At 36.6% G+C, this 15208-nt stretch overlaps 2 protein-coding genes across 2 annotated transcripts in view; both read right to left on the bottom strand.

Moving 5' to 3' along the window:
• Window positions 1–5286, bottom strand: part of cav4a (caveolin 4a) — a 9220-nt gene extending 3934 nt beyond the window's left edge. Inside the window, exon 1 of the mRNA XM_065240958.1 lies at window positions 4931–5286. Within this exon, the coding sequence (XP_065097030.1) occupies window positions 4931–5146 (216 nt within the window). The 5' untranslated portion in view covers window positions 5147–5286. The remainder of the gene's footprint in view (window positions 1–4930) is intronic.
• Window positions 5287–9931: 4645 nt separating this feature from the next.
• On the bottom strand, window positions 9932–15208 carry LOC135719396 (probable G-protein coupled receptor). Its single transcript, XM_065242089.1, has 2 exons — window positions 14972–15208; window positions 9932–12016 (listed from the first exon to the last, which is right to left on the bottom strand). Exon 2 carries the CDS (start codon window positions 11929–11931, stop codon window positions 10639–10641), a length of 1293 nt encoding a protein of 430 aa, XP_065098161.1. The 5' UTR covers window positions 11932–12016; window positions 14972–15208; the 3' UTR covers window positions 9932–10638.

The following is a 15208-nucleotide window of genomic DNA, read 5'->3' as shown; positions in this document are numbered from 1 at the left end:
GTTGACTGCAAACGTCAGCAATGGAAGAGATCGCGTTCGCGTATTTTATCGCGGATTAAATAGATGCAACTGAAATACCAACAAATGCATTTACATTAAGATGTTTATAAGGAGAATCACAAAGCTGAACTGTTCATTATTGGAAAAGGCTTCTTAGTAAATGTTGGGATGTAATCTAAGTCTAGACGTAATACAAATTCGTTTCTGTGTGAAATATAAACAGCACACTGTACAACTAATACAACACCATTACAAAAGTTTAAAGGAATTTATTAATAATATCAATGTCATAAGTCACGAACAAGTTGAATAAATATAAAAACTACCACAGGAAGTGGAGTTTTTAGAATTAAAAAGTCATCAGCTGACATTCCCGGGCAAATCAGCATTAAGCTGTGTCGTCAGCAAGTCTTTTCCCATCGTGCTTTTCGTCAACGCAGTCGGTGGAGAGCAACTGCGCTCGGCTGTAGAATCCGACGAGCCCGCCTCTCCATCGCGAGAGTTATTTTGTACACGTCAGTGTGACATCAGAGCAAGTCGGACGTAAGTCGGACACTTTTCTAACCGGAATGCATCTTGCGCTGATCACCGGTGATCGATTCTGCGCAGAATTTGCTCATCTCAAACAAGCCTATTGACTTTGTATTGCGAGAGGCTGCCTCCTTGTCATTTCTGGCTTATAACAAAAAACAGAATAATGCCTAAAAGCTGCTGTGTGACAATATGTACTGCTAACAAGCCAAAGAACCCAGAAATAAGTTTTTATAAGCTGTCGAGCCGTAAAACCCTGTCTTTAAGGAGAATAAAGTGGATCGCCGACTACGTTTCCCCCTATTGGACGCAGTTCTACTAATAGTATTACTATGAAAAGTTGCCTGTTTCCATTTTTGTGTCTTTAAACGCTCGTTTTTGGGGTCGACAGCTTATAAAAACTTATTTACAGATTAAAATTAAAAACAGAATAATACATAAAAGCTGCTGTGTGGCAAGGTGTACAGCTAAAAAGCCAAAAAACCCAGAAATAAGTTTTTTTTAAGCTGTCGACCTCATAAAACGAGCGTTTAAAGAAACAAAAGTGGAAACAGGCAACTTTTCATAGTACTTCTATTAGTAGAACTGCGTCCACTAGGGGAAAACGTAGTCGGCGATCCACTTTATTCTTCTTAAAAGCTGGGTTTTACGGCTCGACAGCTTATAAAAACTTATTTCTGGGTTCTTTGGCTTGTTAGCTGTACATATTGTCACACAGCAGTTTTTAGGCATTATTCTGTTTTTTGTTATAAGCCAGAAATGACAAGGAGGCAGCCTCTCGCAATACAAAGTCAATAGAGACAGAGCGCCGCGCGTCATAACCTGAAAACCACGCCCACCGGGGGGGAAAACAATCCAACCGTCTCCATTGACTTTGTATTGCGAGAGGCTGCCTCCTTGTCATTTCTGGCTTATAACAAAAAACAGAATAATGCCTAAAAGCTGCTGTGTGACAATATGTACTGCTAACAAGCCAAAGAACCCAGAAATAAGTTTTTATAAGCTGTCGAGCCGTAAAACCCTGTCTTTAAGGAGAATAAAGTGGATCGCCGACTACGTTTCCCCCTATTGGACGCAGTTCTACTAATAGTATTACTATGAAAAGTTGCCTGTTTCCATTTTTGTGTCTTTAAACGCTCGTTTTTGGGGTCGACAGCTTATAAAAACTTATTTACAGATTAAAATTAAAAACAGAATAATACATAAAAGCTGCTGTGTGGCAAGGTGTACAGCTAAAAAGCCAAAAAACCCAGAAATAAGTTTTTTTTAAGCTGTCGACCTCATAAAACGAGCGTTTAAAGAAACAAAAGTGGAAACAGGCAACTTTTCATAGTACTTCTATTAGTAGAACTGCGTCCACTAGGGGAAAACGTAGTCGGCGATCCACTTTATTCTTCTTAAAAGCTGGGTTTTACGGCTCGACAGCTTATAAAAACTTATTTCTGGGTTCTTTGGCTTGTTAGCTGTACATATTGTCACACAGCAGTTTTTAGGCATTATTCTGTTTTTTGTTATAAGCCAGAAATGACAAGGAGGCAGCCTCTCGCAATACAAAGTCAATAGAGACAGAGCGCCGCGCGTCATAACCTGAAAACCACGCCCACCGGGGGGGAAAACAATCCAACCGTCTCCATTGACTTTGTATTGCGAGAGGCTGCCTCCTTGTCATTTCTGGCTTATAACAAAAAACAGAATAATGCCTAAAAACTGCTGTGTGACAATATGTACAGCTAACAAGCCAAAGAACCCAGAAATAAGTTTTTATAAGCTGTCGAGCCGTAAAACCCTGTCTTTAAGGAGAATAAAGTGGATCGCCGACTACGTTTCCCCCTATTGGACGCAGTTCTACTAATAGAAGTACTATGAAAAGTTGCCTGTTTCCACTTTTGTGTCTTTAAACGCTCGTTTTTGGGGTCGACAGCTTATAAAAACATATTTACAGATTAAAATTAAAAACAGAATAATACATAAAAGCTGCTGTGTGACAAGGTGTACAGCTAAAAAGCCAAAAAACCCAGAAATAAGTTTTTTTTTTAAGCTGTCGACCTCATAAAACGAGCGTTTAAAGAAACAAAAGTGGAAACAGGCAACTTTTCATAGTACTTCTATTAGTAGAACTGCGTCCACTAGGGGGAAACGTAGTCGGCGATCCACTTTTTTCTCCTTAAAAGCTGGGTTTTACGGCTCGACAGCTTATAAAAACTTATTTCTGGGTTCTTTGGCTTGTTAGCTGTACATATTGTCACACAGCAGCTTTTAGGCATTATTCTGTTTTTTGTTATAAGCCAGAAATGACAAGGAGGCAGCCTCTCGCAATACAAAGTCAATGGAGACGGTTGGATTGTTTTCCCCCCCGGTGGGCGTGGTTTTCAAATTTGCATATCGGCGCTCTGTCTCTATTGAGACGGTTGGTTTGTTTTCCCCCCGGTGGGCGTGGTTTTCAAATTTGCATATCGGCGCTCTGTCTCTATATCACACGATATCACAGCTGTCAATCATGACGTGACACCACCGTTTTTATATCATTAAATAACTAACTAAACACAAACCTATTTTAAAAACAAACATTTGAATTTACATCAGCGTGATAAAAACTACAGTAAATGACAGAACCAGCTTCGGAAAAAAGATAATTGAAGTGTAATTAATTTTTTTAGTTGGTCCCAAGTCCCATTGAATACCATGGGGAGGCGGGGTTTATGACCTATACTGGGACCAGTCACTGGGGGGCGATCGAGACGTTTTGGCTTCACTTTTCAGGGCTTGTGCGGCACGCTTGAGTCATATGCATTGAACTTATGGTTACTGTAAGTCTTTAATGGTAGTGCGATATCTCTGCTCAGCTGATTCAGTAGGTGGTTACTATTATTGTCCACAGCAGTGGAGATATTCACACATGTTCTACTAATCCATCTCCTACTACCAGCTGTGGTTGTCTAAAATGTCAATGCAATGTTCTTAATATTCGTAATGTCACAAAACAAAAGTCTTTGGAATATGATTAATCAAAATTTTGCAAACTTGGTTTTCCTGACAGGGATTAGACTAGTCCTAGACTAAAATAAATGTAAGAGCTGTCCAAACTGAAAACAACTTGCACTGACATATCTTAAAATACATCAGTGATTTGTTTGGCCTCAAAATGCACAAAAAAGTATGTTAAGGCATGTTTGTTAAAACTAGTTATATTTCATAATTAAACTAAGGCCTAGTCCTGGTTTAAACTAATCCCTGTCCGGGAAACCACCCGATAGACTTGTATCTATCTAGCACATCGTAAAAAAGTCCTTTCAACTTTTTTGACTAGTGAGGAGTTGCAATAAATTAAGAAAAATAAAGTTGAATTAGCTTAAGGAATTTCAACTTTATTTTGATAATTTAACCACTTTAAAAAGTAAAAAGTTGCATCAACTTAAAATTAAAAAAAAAATCTACTTAAAATGTCATTAATTTCACTTTAGGTGACATTTGTCAGTAAAAAAAAGTGTTATCAATTCAAGTAATATGAATATCAAGTAATATCAATATTAAAGTTGATCCAAAGTTGAAATGCAGAGTAAATTCAAGTTGAATAAATAAAAAAATTAAGTGCAACAAGGAATTGTTACAGTGTATGGGGTCTATCATGATTTCAAGCAATGTGCTTCTGATCAACTTTAGAATTTTTTTTTAATTAACCTATAATTTTCCAAACCCATTCTCATAAAATGCGTATAAATAGCACGTAAAAAGTCATGAAATACATACGCCAAATTCCAATTTTGCATGCATAATATGCCAGTCCTTACTGTTCATTTATACAGCGCATCTTTTTGTGTCGTTTTATGTATTACTTACTTTCTCTCTTTTTTTCTTGATTTTAAATCATTGTCGCTTGGGTTTGGGGTCAGATTTGGGATTTGCTTTAGGATGCCATTTAACATATAGGTTTCTTCATGATTTGTTTATTTTTAATCCATGGTTGCTTGGAGTTGGTGTTAGAATTGGGGTTTGGGTTAGGATATCATTTTATGTAACAAAAACTTGCTCTAACCCAAGCGACAATGGTAAAAAAAGAGAAACCAATGCATAAAACGACACAAAAAGATGCGTTGTATAAGTGAACGGTAAAGAACTGGCGTATCTTATGCACACAAAATTGGAATTTGCCAAATGTATTGCACGACTTTTCAAACTGAGTGGCATTTATATACATTTTAATGAGAATGGGCAAAATTTTCCTTTAATTCCAAGGGTTCAGATTTCAGGTTTAATACTACCTTTGTTTGACAGGTATGCTGTTTCAAGACAATAGTCCCTGGGACACTACTTAATAGACAATAGCAATGAAAAAATCAATCTATTGACATTATTGACAGGATTACAATGAAGACATTAAAGTTGTATATGAGCGGATTACCTTCAGACACTCATTTATTTGTTTTGGGTCCCTCTCATCAATCAGAGGCCTGGTGTCACTTTGTGTCGAGATTAAATCTTCTTCCTCTTCCTCCAGAACGGTTTCCAGCTGCGTCTTCCACGGCTGTTGTTCCCCATCGTCCTCTCCGTCCCCTTCATCTCTCAGGTCAATCTCTGTCTCTTCTCCGTCCATACTCCGCATCATGGTGCCCGTCATCAATATTATGTCACAAAGTGGGTCTCCAGAATCGAAACATACACCCTGACGCTTACAGTAGTACACACACTTACACAAATACACTGTGAATTGAGAGCAGGCTTAACTGTCTTAATGCTGTGACAGAGATATGAGATATTTTGGGAAAGTGATCGTGCCCTCACAGGCATTCCCAAATGGGACCCAATGGGAAGATGTCTGCCCCCACTTATGTATCGGCTATAAATACTCTCTTAGTAGCTGCTCACATGAAGCATGACGGTGAACTTCATGGCATGAAGAGATCTTACAAGAAGTGCATTAGGAACTGAATTATGTGGAATGAAAGAATTGAGGAGCTCAGGTGCAAAAGCCGCTAAACGCCACCTATGTCAACAATAAGAGGATGATTTTAACCGAATGCTCTCAGCACGTATTATACGTCTATATCAAGTCTGTTTAATGTAGAAATACAGTTTTTTGGCAGAATCCATTAGGAGACTGATAAAAATTTTTATTTACAAGAAAACATGTCAGGTGGACTTAGAGGGTTTTGCATCTAAACTCTTCAATTGATTTTAGCTCTAGCTGCTTCGTAAAACAGCATGCTGAGGATGTCTGCTTATCAAACGGGTGTAAATAAAAGACCATTTTAACATTAGTACAAAATATTTTATATAAACAATGACTAATTTTGGTAGTGTTTGGTAGTATTTTTGTCTTGTTTATAGTAAAAATAATCTAAAAATTATTAAATTAAGATGCTTTTTTTTATTAGCAAAACGACCCAAGAAAATAAGTCAAGTTTTTAGACCAAACGCATCAAATTTAAGTGATTTAGTGCATAAAACAAGCAAAAAAATCTGCCAATGGGGTAAGCAAATTTTTCTTGAATTTAGTGTTTAAGAAAAATGTTCAAGATTTTTTTTGCTTACTCCATTGGCATTTTTTTGCTTTTTTATGCACAAAATCACTTAAATTTGATATTTTTGGTCTTAAAACTAGACTTATTTTGTTGGGTCGTTTTGCTCATCAAGAAAAAGTATTTTAATTTAAGAATTGTTAGATATTTTTACTGAAAACAAGACAAAAATACTAAGATTTTTTTTTCTTGAAAATATTTTTTTGCAGTGTGGTGTACAATAATTTTCTTCCAAACACCATAATTGTAAGGTTCTGGTATGATACTTAGACATTTCCAATCTGGCAAGACTGTATGTGACCCTGGACCACAAAACCAGTAAAGTTGCAGGATATATTTGAAGCAATAGCAAACAATACATTGTATGGGTCAAAATTATCGTTTTTTTTTTATGCCAAAAATGCTTAAGATATTAAGTAAAGATTATGTTCCAAGAAGATATTTTGTAAATATCCTACCATAAAATAAAAACTTTGTTTTTGTAAGTGGATGCCGTTGCTAATGAATTCATTTGGACAACTTTAAAGGCAATTTTCTCAATACACACTAAAAAAAAAAATTCATTAAATTTACTAAATTTTTTAAGGTAAGTGGTTGCAATCAATTTATTTAAGCTACATTTGAAAAAAATTGGAAAAAAAATGAAACTTTTGTTTAAATGTAGGTTAAATAAATTGATTGCAACCATTTACCTTAAAAAATTTGAGTAAATTGAATAAATAATTTTTTTCAGTGTAGTATTTTGATTATTTTCACATTCAGATTCCAGATTTATTTGTATTTTGGCCAAATATTGTCCTATTCTAACAAAACCATATGTCAATGGAAAGCTTATTTACACAACTTTCAGGTGATGTAAAATTATACATTTGCGTCTTTCTCACTGTTCCAGTCTTAGTAACAGTCTATTTTTAGTTGTATATCAGGGACAGATGGTATGCTTTTTCATAAAGCTCTTACACTAATCATCATCACCGTGTAATCTCACCATTTATGGTGTTTTTCCTGTTGATCTTTGCACATGACGGCTGTCTCACAAATTGCAATGTCACAACGTCACTTTTTCTAATGTTCTTTTGACACCTGTTTGCCCTGGTTTATATTGAGATTAATCTGCATTTGAGTATTAAAATCTGAACAGAAAAATGTAAAAAAAATCATAAGCTATTTTTCCCATGATATTGTACATATATACATGTTATCATGTTACAATGTTATTGAAAACCATATGGAATTCAGTAAAATTCAAATCTTGTCCTGCACCAATACAGTGAAACAGCTGTTATCAGGCAGATTTACTGTGTTATGTAATCCTATAAGACTTAAGTCAGAGGAACACGGTGGGTTTGGGCCAAAAAAACAATGATGCAATCCAAAAAGAAGACACTTGACGGAAAGTCCAGTCACTATTTTAAAAACTAAAATAGTGTAATATAACTGATATTTAAACCATTTAATAAAGAAACCAGTATGTTCTTTGTGGATACAGATACAACTGTGGGCATCTCCACTACTAAACAATACACAAAAGACAATAATGCTCACATTGTTGCACTTGTAAATAAACAAAGAGCAATACATGTGATGTAATAGGTGACTCCATATATAACCATTTGAAAATAAGAGCAAATAGATTTAACAGACAATGGACATGATAAGCTGTGCCAACAGACACATAAGTCAGTGAATGACCAACCATGAAATGACCTGTAAACACAACACAACTAAACATGCTGCATTATTCACTGAGAGATGGTCAGGCTTCATGCGTTAAACTTATATGTCTTTATTACACAAACAAATTTGGCTTTGAAACTTTTAATACATGTGTGTGAAATCTACATTGGAAGAGTACAATAAGAAATACACATATTCAGAAATAAATACTGTATGTACAAATAGTTGGCTATAATAGTGCAACATTTGTTTTTATGAAACGATTTATTCCCTTTTACCAGCACAAGAGATTGATTGTTTAAATGAGAAAACACAAGATGTTTCGACAAGATTTATATGATATTACATTAAAAACATACTTTTATGCATCTGACAGGCATTTCTGGCATATTTATAAATTTACAAATAAATGATGCTGTTATATAGTACAACAAGTATTTTCTGTAGAACCCTTAAAGAATTGAACGTAAGGAAGTTCGGTAACGGTAAAAACTGTAAATTAATCTGTATGGTCAGCTCAATACATATTTTCTAAGACATTTGTATTCAAGGCCCAGTAAGATTTGTATTTGTAATGTATGCAGTCACAATTATATAAGTTAAAAGCATTTGTTTATTGCTGTAAGTGACAGGATGAAATGAGCAAAGGTAAATATGCAAAATGCTGTGACCCGTAGTTTAAAGGATTAGTCTATTTTCTTAAAAGAAAAATCCAGATAATTTACACACCACCATGTCATCAAAAATGTTGATGTCTTTCTTTGTTCAGTCGAGAAGAAATTATGTTTTTTGAAGAAAACATTGCAGGATTTTTCTAATTTTAATGGACTTTAATAGAGCCCAACATTTAATACTTAACTCAACACTTAACGTTTTTTTTCAACGGAGTTTCAAAGGACTCTAAACGATCCCAAACGAGGCATAAGGGTCTTATCTAGCAAAACGATTGTCATTTTTGACAATAAAAATAACAAATATACACTTTTATTCCACAACTTCTCGTCATGTAGATCCGGTCGTTATGACCCCAAGCAATACGTCATGACGTCAAGAGGTCACAGAGGACAAACGCGAAACTCCGCCCCAGTGTTTACAAGCGTCTTGAAAGAGGACCGTTTCTACGTTGTTGTATGTCAACTGATACTAATAAATGTCTTTGTGTCAGTTTATTGTTTACAATGGTCCGCAAATGTGCGTTTTATATATGTAACACGTGACCTTCCTACGTCACTACGCATTTACGTTAGGTCGCGCTGGACTTGACCTAGACGAAAAGTTGTGGTTTAAAAGTACATATTTTTTATTTTTCTTGAAAAAAATGACAATCGTATTGCTAGATAAGACCCTTATGCCTCGTTTGGGATCGTTTATAGACCTTTGAAACTTCGTTGAAAAAAACTGTTAAGTGTTGAGTTAAGTATTAAATGTTGGGCTCTATTAAAGTCCATTAAAATGAGAAAAATCCTGCAATATTTTCCTCAAAAAAAATAATTTCTTCTGGACTGAACATAGAAAGACATCAACATTTTGGATGACATGGTGGTGAGTAAATTATCTGGATTTTTCTTTTAAGAAATTGAATATTCCTTTAAAACAATTATCTTAAAAACAGTAAGAAACACGCAGAGAGAAGAAACTTTGCCTTATTAAAACTTAAAAGGACAGTTCAACTCAAAACACAAAAGTTTGTAATTATTTACTTACCCTCATGTCGTTTGAACCCTTAACACGTATAAGTGTTGTTTTAGGTTTTTTGTGGTTAATGTGGGAGTGGCTTCGGTCACCATCTATTCCCATAGTAACCAGAAAATCCTTCAAGCTTCGAAAAAGACCCAAAAGTGTTAAATCAATAATTATAAATGACTCCACTCAACTTGGCGGCCGTGACTTCTCTTCCGAGGGGCGCCAATTCAAAATATCTTTACGGAGGGTCATGTCTGTGGCTCATCATGTCAAAATATGTGTTAGGCACATCATGTGAACCTATGTCCATCATGCGTCTTGTCAAAATACGTGCCTGCTGCACACGCGTCGAAAGGGTTTATGATAAAAGAAACGCTCACGTTCACAAAATACTCAACGTGAGCGTCTCTTTTATCATTAACCCTTTCGATGCATGTGCAGCAGGCACATATTTTGACAAGATGCACGATGCACAAGTTCAGATGACGGGCCGAACACACATTTTGACATGACGACTCACGAGCCACACACATGACATGATGGACTACATCAGTGGCGGCCGGTGACTTCTTTTTTCGAGGGCGCTCGATGCTAAGTTCGTTACAACATGTATGTAGCCCGTCATGTGTGTGGTTCCTTTTGTCAAAATATGTGTTCTGCCCATCAAGTGATCCTATGTGCATCACGTGTCTTGTCAAAATAAGTGCCTGCTGCAGACGCATCTAAAGGGTTTATGATAAAAGAGACTTTTAAAGTTGTAAGAGGCAGTCACCATACACTCTCACAGTAACCAGAAAACCTAAAACAACACTTTTGTAAAAGTCTGCATTTGGGTTCTGAAGAACGAAGAAAGGGGATCAAAGATATAAGGGGGTGAATAAATAAAGTTTTCATTTTTGGGTGAACTACTCATTTAACAATGACGCTTACTCCATTCCTCCCTCCCTCAAGACCAATTGTAGCCTAATGGTTAGAAGTCGGGCTTGTAACCCAAGACTTGCCGGTTCAAGTCGCATGTCTGGCGGGTTGCAACTGTGGTGCCCTTGAGCAAGGCACCTTACCCTAATTGCTCCCTGGGATAGCTGCCCACTGCTTCTGGTGTGCATGTGTTCACAACTTGCGGTGCATGTGTTTACTTCTCACTGGGATGGGTTAAATGCAAAGGGTCATTTTTCGAGTATGCGTTGCATACTTGACAAGCTTTTCACTTAAATCGAACACTTTTATAAGTTTAGTTAACTTCTTCTGGTATCTGTCCAGGTATCCTAAACCCGGTTTGTTCCGTTGCACACCTCGTTGTGACCATGTGGTAGCTGCATCTGTTTCCCCCCTCACCACCATTCCTACGCAAAAAATGAAAAAAGTCCTCTTGTCCTGTATGTTTGTTTCCGTACCCTGCAGTGAGCATCGGCCTACTGCTCGTTCGACAACACAATAGTGCCTTGCGCAACTCCTCCCTGATCTGACGGTTTAACAGCCCGTAAAAAAACGGGTTTAGTGCAAATGTTGAGTATGCCAGCCAGGTGACTGCACCTTCTGCCTCCTCGTAGTCCCTATGAGAAACCCCCAAAGACAAATGCAAATGAAAAGCAAAGTAAGGCAGCCAGCAAAGTAAAAACTGGCCCACGATGATGGCCAACGTGAAGGCCGCTTTTCCCCCGACCAGCATCTTTTTCCTTCTACGGGGGATTTGATTTCTGCGGACACTGGTGCTGGTGGTTATTATGGTGGTTTGGCTATTGACAGAGTCAGATCGACGCGTAGACCGGCTAGGAATCGGACCCCTGTCCCTAGCGGCCGTGTGGGCAACTTTATAGACATTCCCGTAGACGGCAAGTATAATAGCGGCGGGTACGCAAAAGCACACAGCGCAGAACAAAATAGCAAACACTCGCCGATGTCCACTGTGGCTCCAATGTAAAGAGCAGTGGGTCGCGGCGATGGAGCTTCTGTTGCCGTAATTGGGCCACCCGATAATGGTAGCCAGTCCAAGCAACGTAGAAACCACCCACACCAGTCCCATGACGGCAGCTGCCAGCCACTGGGTCATCTTGGCCTGGTACCTCATGGGATGTACAATGTAGAAGTAACGTTCAATGCTTATTACAGTTACAGTAAAGATGGAGGCAGATATGAGAAAGGCGTTGATGAACACGTACAGCCGACATTCAAATACTGAAAAAACGACGCCGGCAAAGAATGGCGAACCGCAGACGATGCCAAGAGGCATGAGCAGGGCGGCACACAACAAATCCACAATACACAGGTGACTCACTAAGCAAAACTTGCGTAGATGGGGCACTTTGAGAACGACGACGAGGACTCCGATGTTTGCCAACAGCGCTATCGCATTAAGGGTCACCATGATTATGAGGGCCGACATGTCTTTCAAACGTGATTGAGGATTGGACATGGTGCCCAGTTGCATGCCAGGAGACAGGTGTATCGGGTGGCCATGTCTTAATGTCTCATTAAGTTCAGTTTCATTAAGCTCCTCTGTATGAGGTAATCCAGATATCTCCATTGTTTACAGCGTAGGGCACAAAACACGAAACAAAAGCAGGGTTTTCTCCATTTTCCACCTCTTGTCTGGAGGTCAGTGGTTAGGTCTGTTGAAGAGACAATATGAGAATTACATCTGAACATAACCACATTTAAATGTAGTTATGCCATATATTGGTCTTTACAAAAAGTATCAATGATGTATAAAAGTTTGAATTTAGTCATTGATTTCAATCTTACTCAGTCAGTTTTAAAGATATCAAGGTTGTATTTAAGAGAAAGCACATTATATTATGGGTGATTTTATGACCCTATTGAAAAATTAAGCATAAGCTGGTGGTTTTAGCTGGTTTAAAGGGGACATGAATAAGGAAATCTGACTTTTTCCATGTTTAAGTGCTACAATTGGGTCCCCAGTGCTTTTATCAATCTAGAAAATGTAAAAAAGATCATCCCAGTAACTTAGTTTTGGTAAACCATTCTCTGCAAGCATGTGAAAAAATAGTTAATTGAAATTTGGCTCCGCTTGTGATGTCAGAAGTGGATAATAACGCCCCTTAAGCTCCAACCACGGCACTGCCATTTAGTGCAGAGATCAGTTCATTTGCATTTTAAAGGACACACCCAAAGACGGCACATTTAAACATGTTATAATCTATAGGATATTTTGAACTCGAACTTTACATACATACACTGGGGAGTCGGGACACGAAAAATTTATTTGACATTTTAAAAAAGTCTTGTGAAATGTCCTCTTAAAGGTGGCAGTAGCTGATTTAAGATGGTCCTCCCAGGCTGGCAATGCTGGTCAATCTGGTGTGACCAAAACACAGCTAGACTAGCTTGCTACAACAGCAAAACTAGTTAAAACCAAACTGGGAGACCAGATAAAACCAGCTGACCCACCTATGCTGGTTTTAGCTGGATTTTTCAGTAGGGAAAACAAAAAAAAGACTTCAACTGGGTTTTCACCGACTCTAGGTCACATATTATTTATGCAAGAGTATGTTTTACACTGCAAAAAATGATTTTCAAGAAAAAAATTCTTAGTATTTTTGTCTTGTTTTTAGTAAAATATCTAAAGATTCTTAAATTAAGATGCTTTTTCTTGATGAGGAAAATGACCCAAGAAAATAAGTCTAGTTTTTAGACCGAAAATGTTAAATTTAAGATATTTTGTGCATAAAACAAGCAAAAAAAATCTGCCAATGGGGTAAGCAAAAAAAATCTTGAACATTTTTCTTAAACACTAAATTCAAGAAAAATGTAAGAAAAAATAGCTTACCCCATTGGCAGATTTTTTTGCTTGTTTTATGCACAAAATCACTTAAAATTGTTATTTTTGGTCTAAAAACTAGACTTATTTTCTTGGGTTGTTTTGCTCATCAAATAAAAACATCTAAATTTAAGAAGTTTTAGATATTTTTACTGAAAACAAGACAAAAATACTAAGAATTTTTTTTCTTGAAAATCATTTTTTTTGCAGTGTAGGAAATAAATTGTGTGTAAAAAGTTTTATTGTAACATTTCAATTGCGTTTTGGTGATTTGGTGTGGATAAACCGTAAGAGAAACATTGAAGCTTGATCAGTTTGAATAATTCATGTTGTTCTATTCATGGATCTCTAAGTGTTGTAAGCTTTTGAAGTGGAGTATAATGTGTTTGCTTGTTTGCCTGCAGCTGGGCTTTCTTTGTTATTTGCATTAGTGTAAGCTCATTGTCACTTGCACATCACAACACACACACACACACACACACACACACACACACACACACACACACACACACGCACACGCACGCACACATGCACGCACAAACATTCTCCCACAACAAACACATCATCTCACTGGTGTCATTACTGTCACTGTAGAAAAGTTATAATCATCAATAATGAACAAGAATTAGATAAGTAATAGTGTAGACAAACTATTTTTGCAGTATTTACAGTAGACATACTGTAAGTATGAAAATAAATAGTGTAAAAATCATATACGTATGTGGTAACTTATTATTATCTGATAATTAACACTTTCAGTAACTGATTGTAATTATTATAGTAAAGTTTTACAAGTTGTTTTTTACAATAATGAAGATGAATATATCTATGCTGCATTTAAAACTGCATGTTATTTACCATAATTTAGTCAATCATTAAGTTTGAATCAGTGCAGAGTAATTTGGCATCAAATGTACACACAGATGTATTGCATCACATCTGCACAGAATGTTCCAGCGTGTTTTAGGTTAATCAGATTGTTTCTCTGAGTAATGCCTTACCCTCGCACATTCTCTACACTAAGAAATTAATTCAGATGAGATTTATCACCTGTAATAAATACATAAATGAAAAGTTGACTGCCAAACCTAACCAAACACACACCGATCTGTTGAATCCGCAAACTGACTTCCACTTTTAATCTGTGTGACACATCATTTTTTTACAGGCATTAATCTCTTCTGCTTGGACAAGATGATCAGGTCATCAAATAATCTGATGAGCAACATGCATGTTTTTGGTTTGGTGTTATGAAAGATGTGTCCTGCTTTTGTTTGGTCATTGTAAAACATTCAATTGAGTATAAACATTTTAATAATAACATGTATTACATTTTAAATTATATAAAAATTGCCCTGTTTCTGTGTTTTTATTATTTTTCTTTATTCTATGTGAAAAGTGCTATACAGTATAAACAAATTTGAATTTGATTGAAAAAGGTAGTTGAACAACACGATTTCAATTCAATTCCAAATTGCTGTAAAAGTTCACTCCTGATTCAAAATGATAAAAAGAGCGGCACAATATTTAGCCTATATCTCTAATAGTAAAAAAACCTTTTCATCCAAGTCCTCTAGCATTCTTCAGCATATATGATTATATGGTTATATAACGTTATACAGTCTGGTGCAGAAATCTTAAAAAATATAGTAACATCTGAAAGAGTATAAAATTAAAACTGCACTTAATGTCTCAGTACAGATACATAATTTTACTATATCATAACATCAGACTTTACAATGATTAAATATGAAACTGCTGTAATAAATAATTGAAATGATCTCACCTGATAAATGTCTGGTCAAGCATTAAAGTTCCAGGATTTCATCATGGGTTGTTTATCTCCGTCGGTTTATGAAGCAGAGTCTGTGTGTGGTATAGAGAGCTTGATGGAGCTGTGTTTGGCTCCAGTGGTCTTTGCACTTAAGACTGACTGATGCCACCAGCGGAAACCATTATAAAGGCAGCTGTACATGATGTGCAGGTCAATCCATTAGGAGACTGCACTGCATCATCTATTGAT

The sequence above is a fragment of the Paramisgurnus dabryanus genome, chromosome 14 (genome assembly GCF_030506205.2).
Source record: "Paramisgurnus dabryanus chromosome 14, PD_genome_1.1, whole genome shotgun sequence".
Taxonomy (NCBI): domain Eukaryota; kingdom Metazoa; phylum Chordata; class Actinopteri; order Cypriniformes; family Cobitidae; genus Paramisgurnus; species Paramisgurnus dabryanus.
The sequence above is the reverse complement of the archived record's forward strand: the minus strand, read 5'-3'. Positions and strand labels throughout refer to the sequence as shown.

Coding starts and splice junctions, on each gene's coding strand:
- LOC135719396 (XM_065242089.1), bottom strand. CDS start 11,931: ATGGAGATATCTGGATTACCTCATACAGAGGAGCTTAATGAAACTGAA.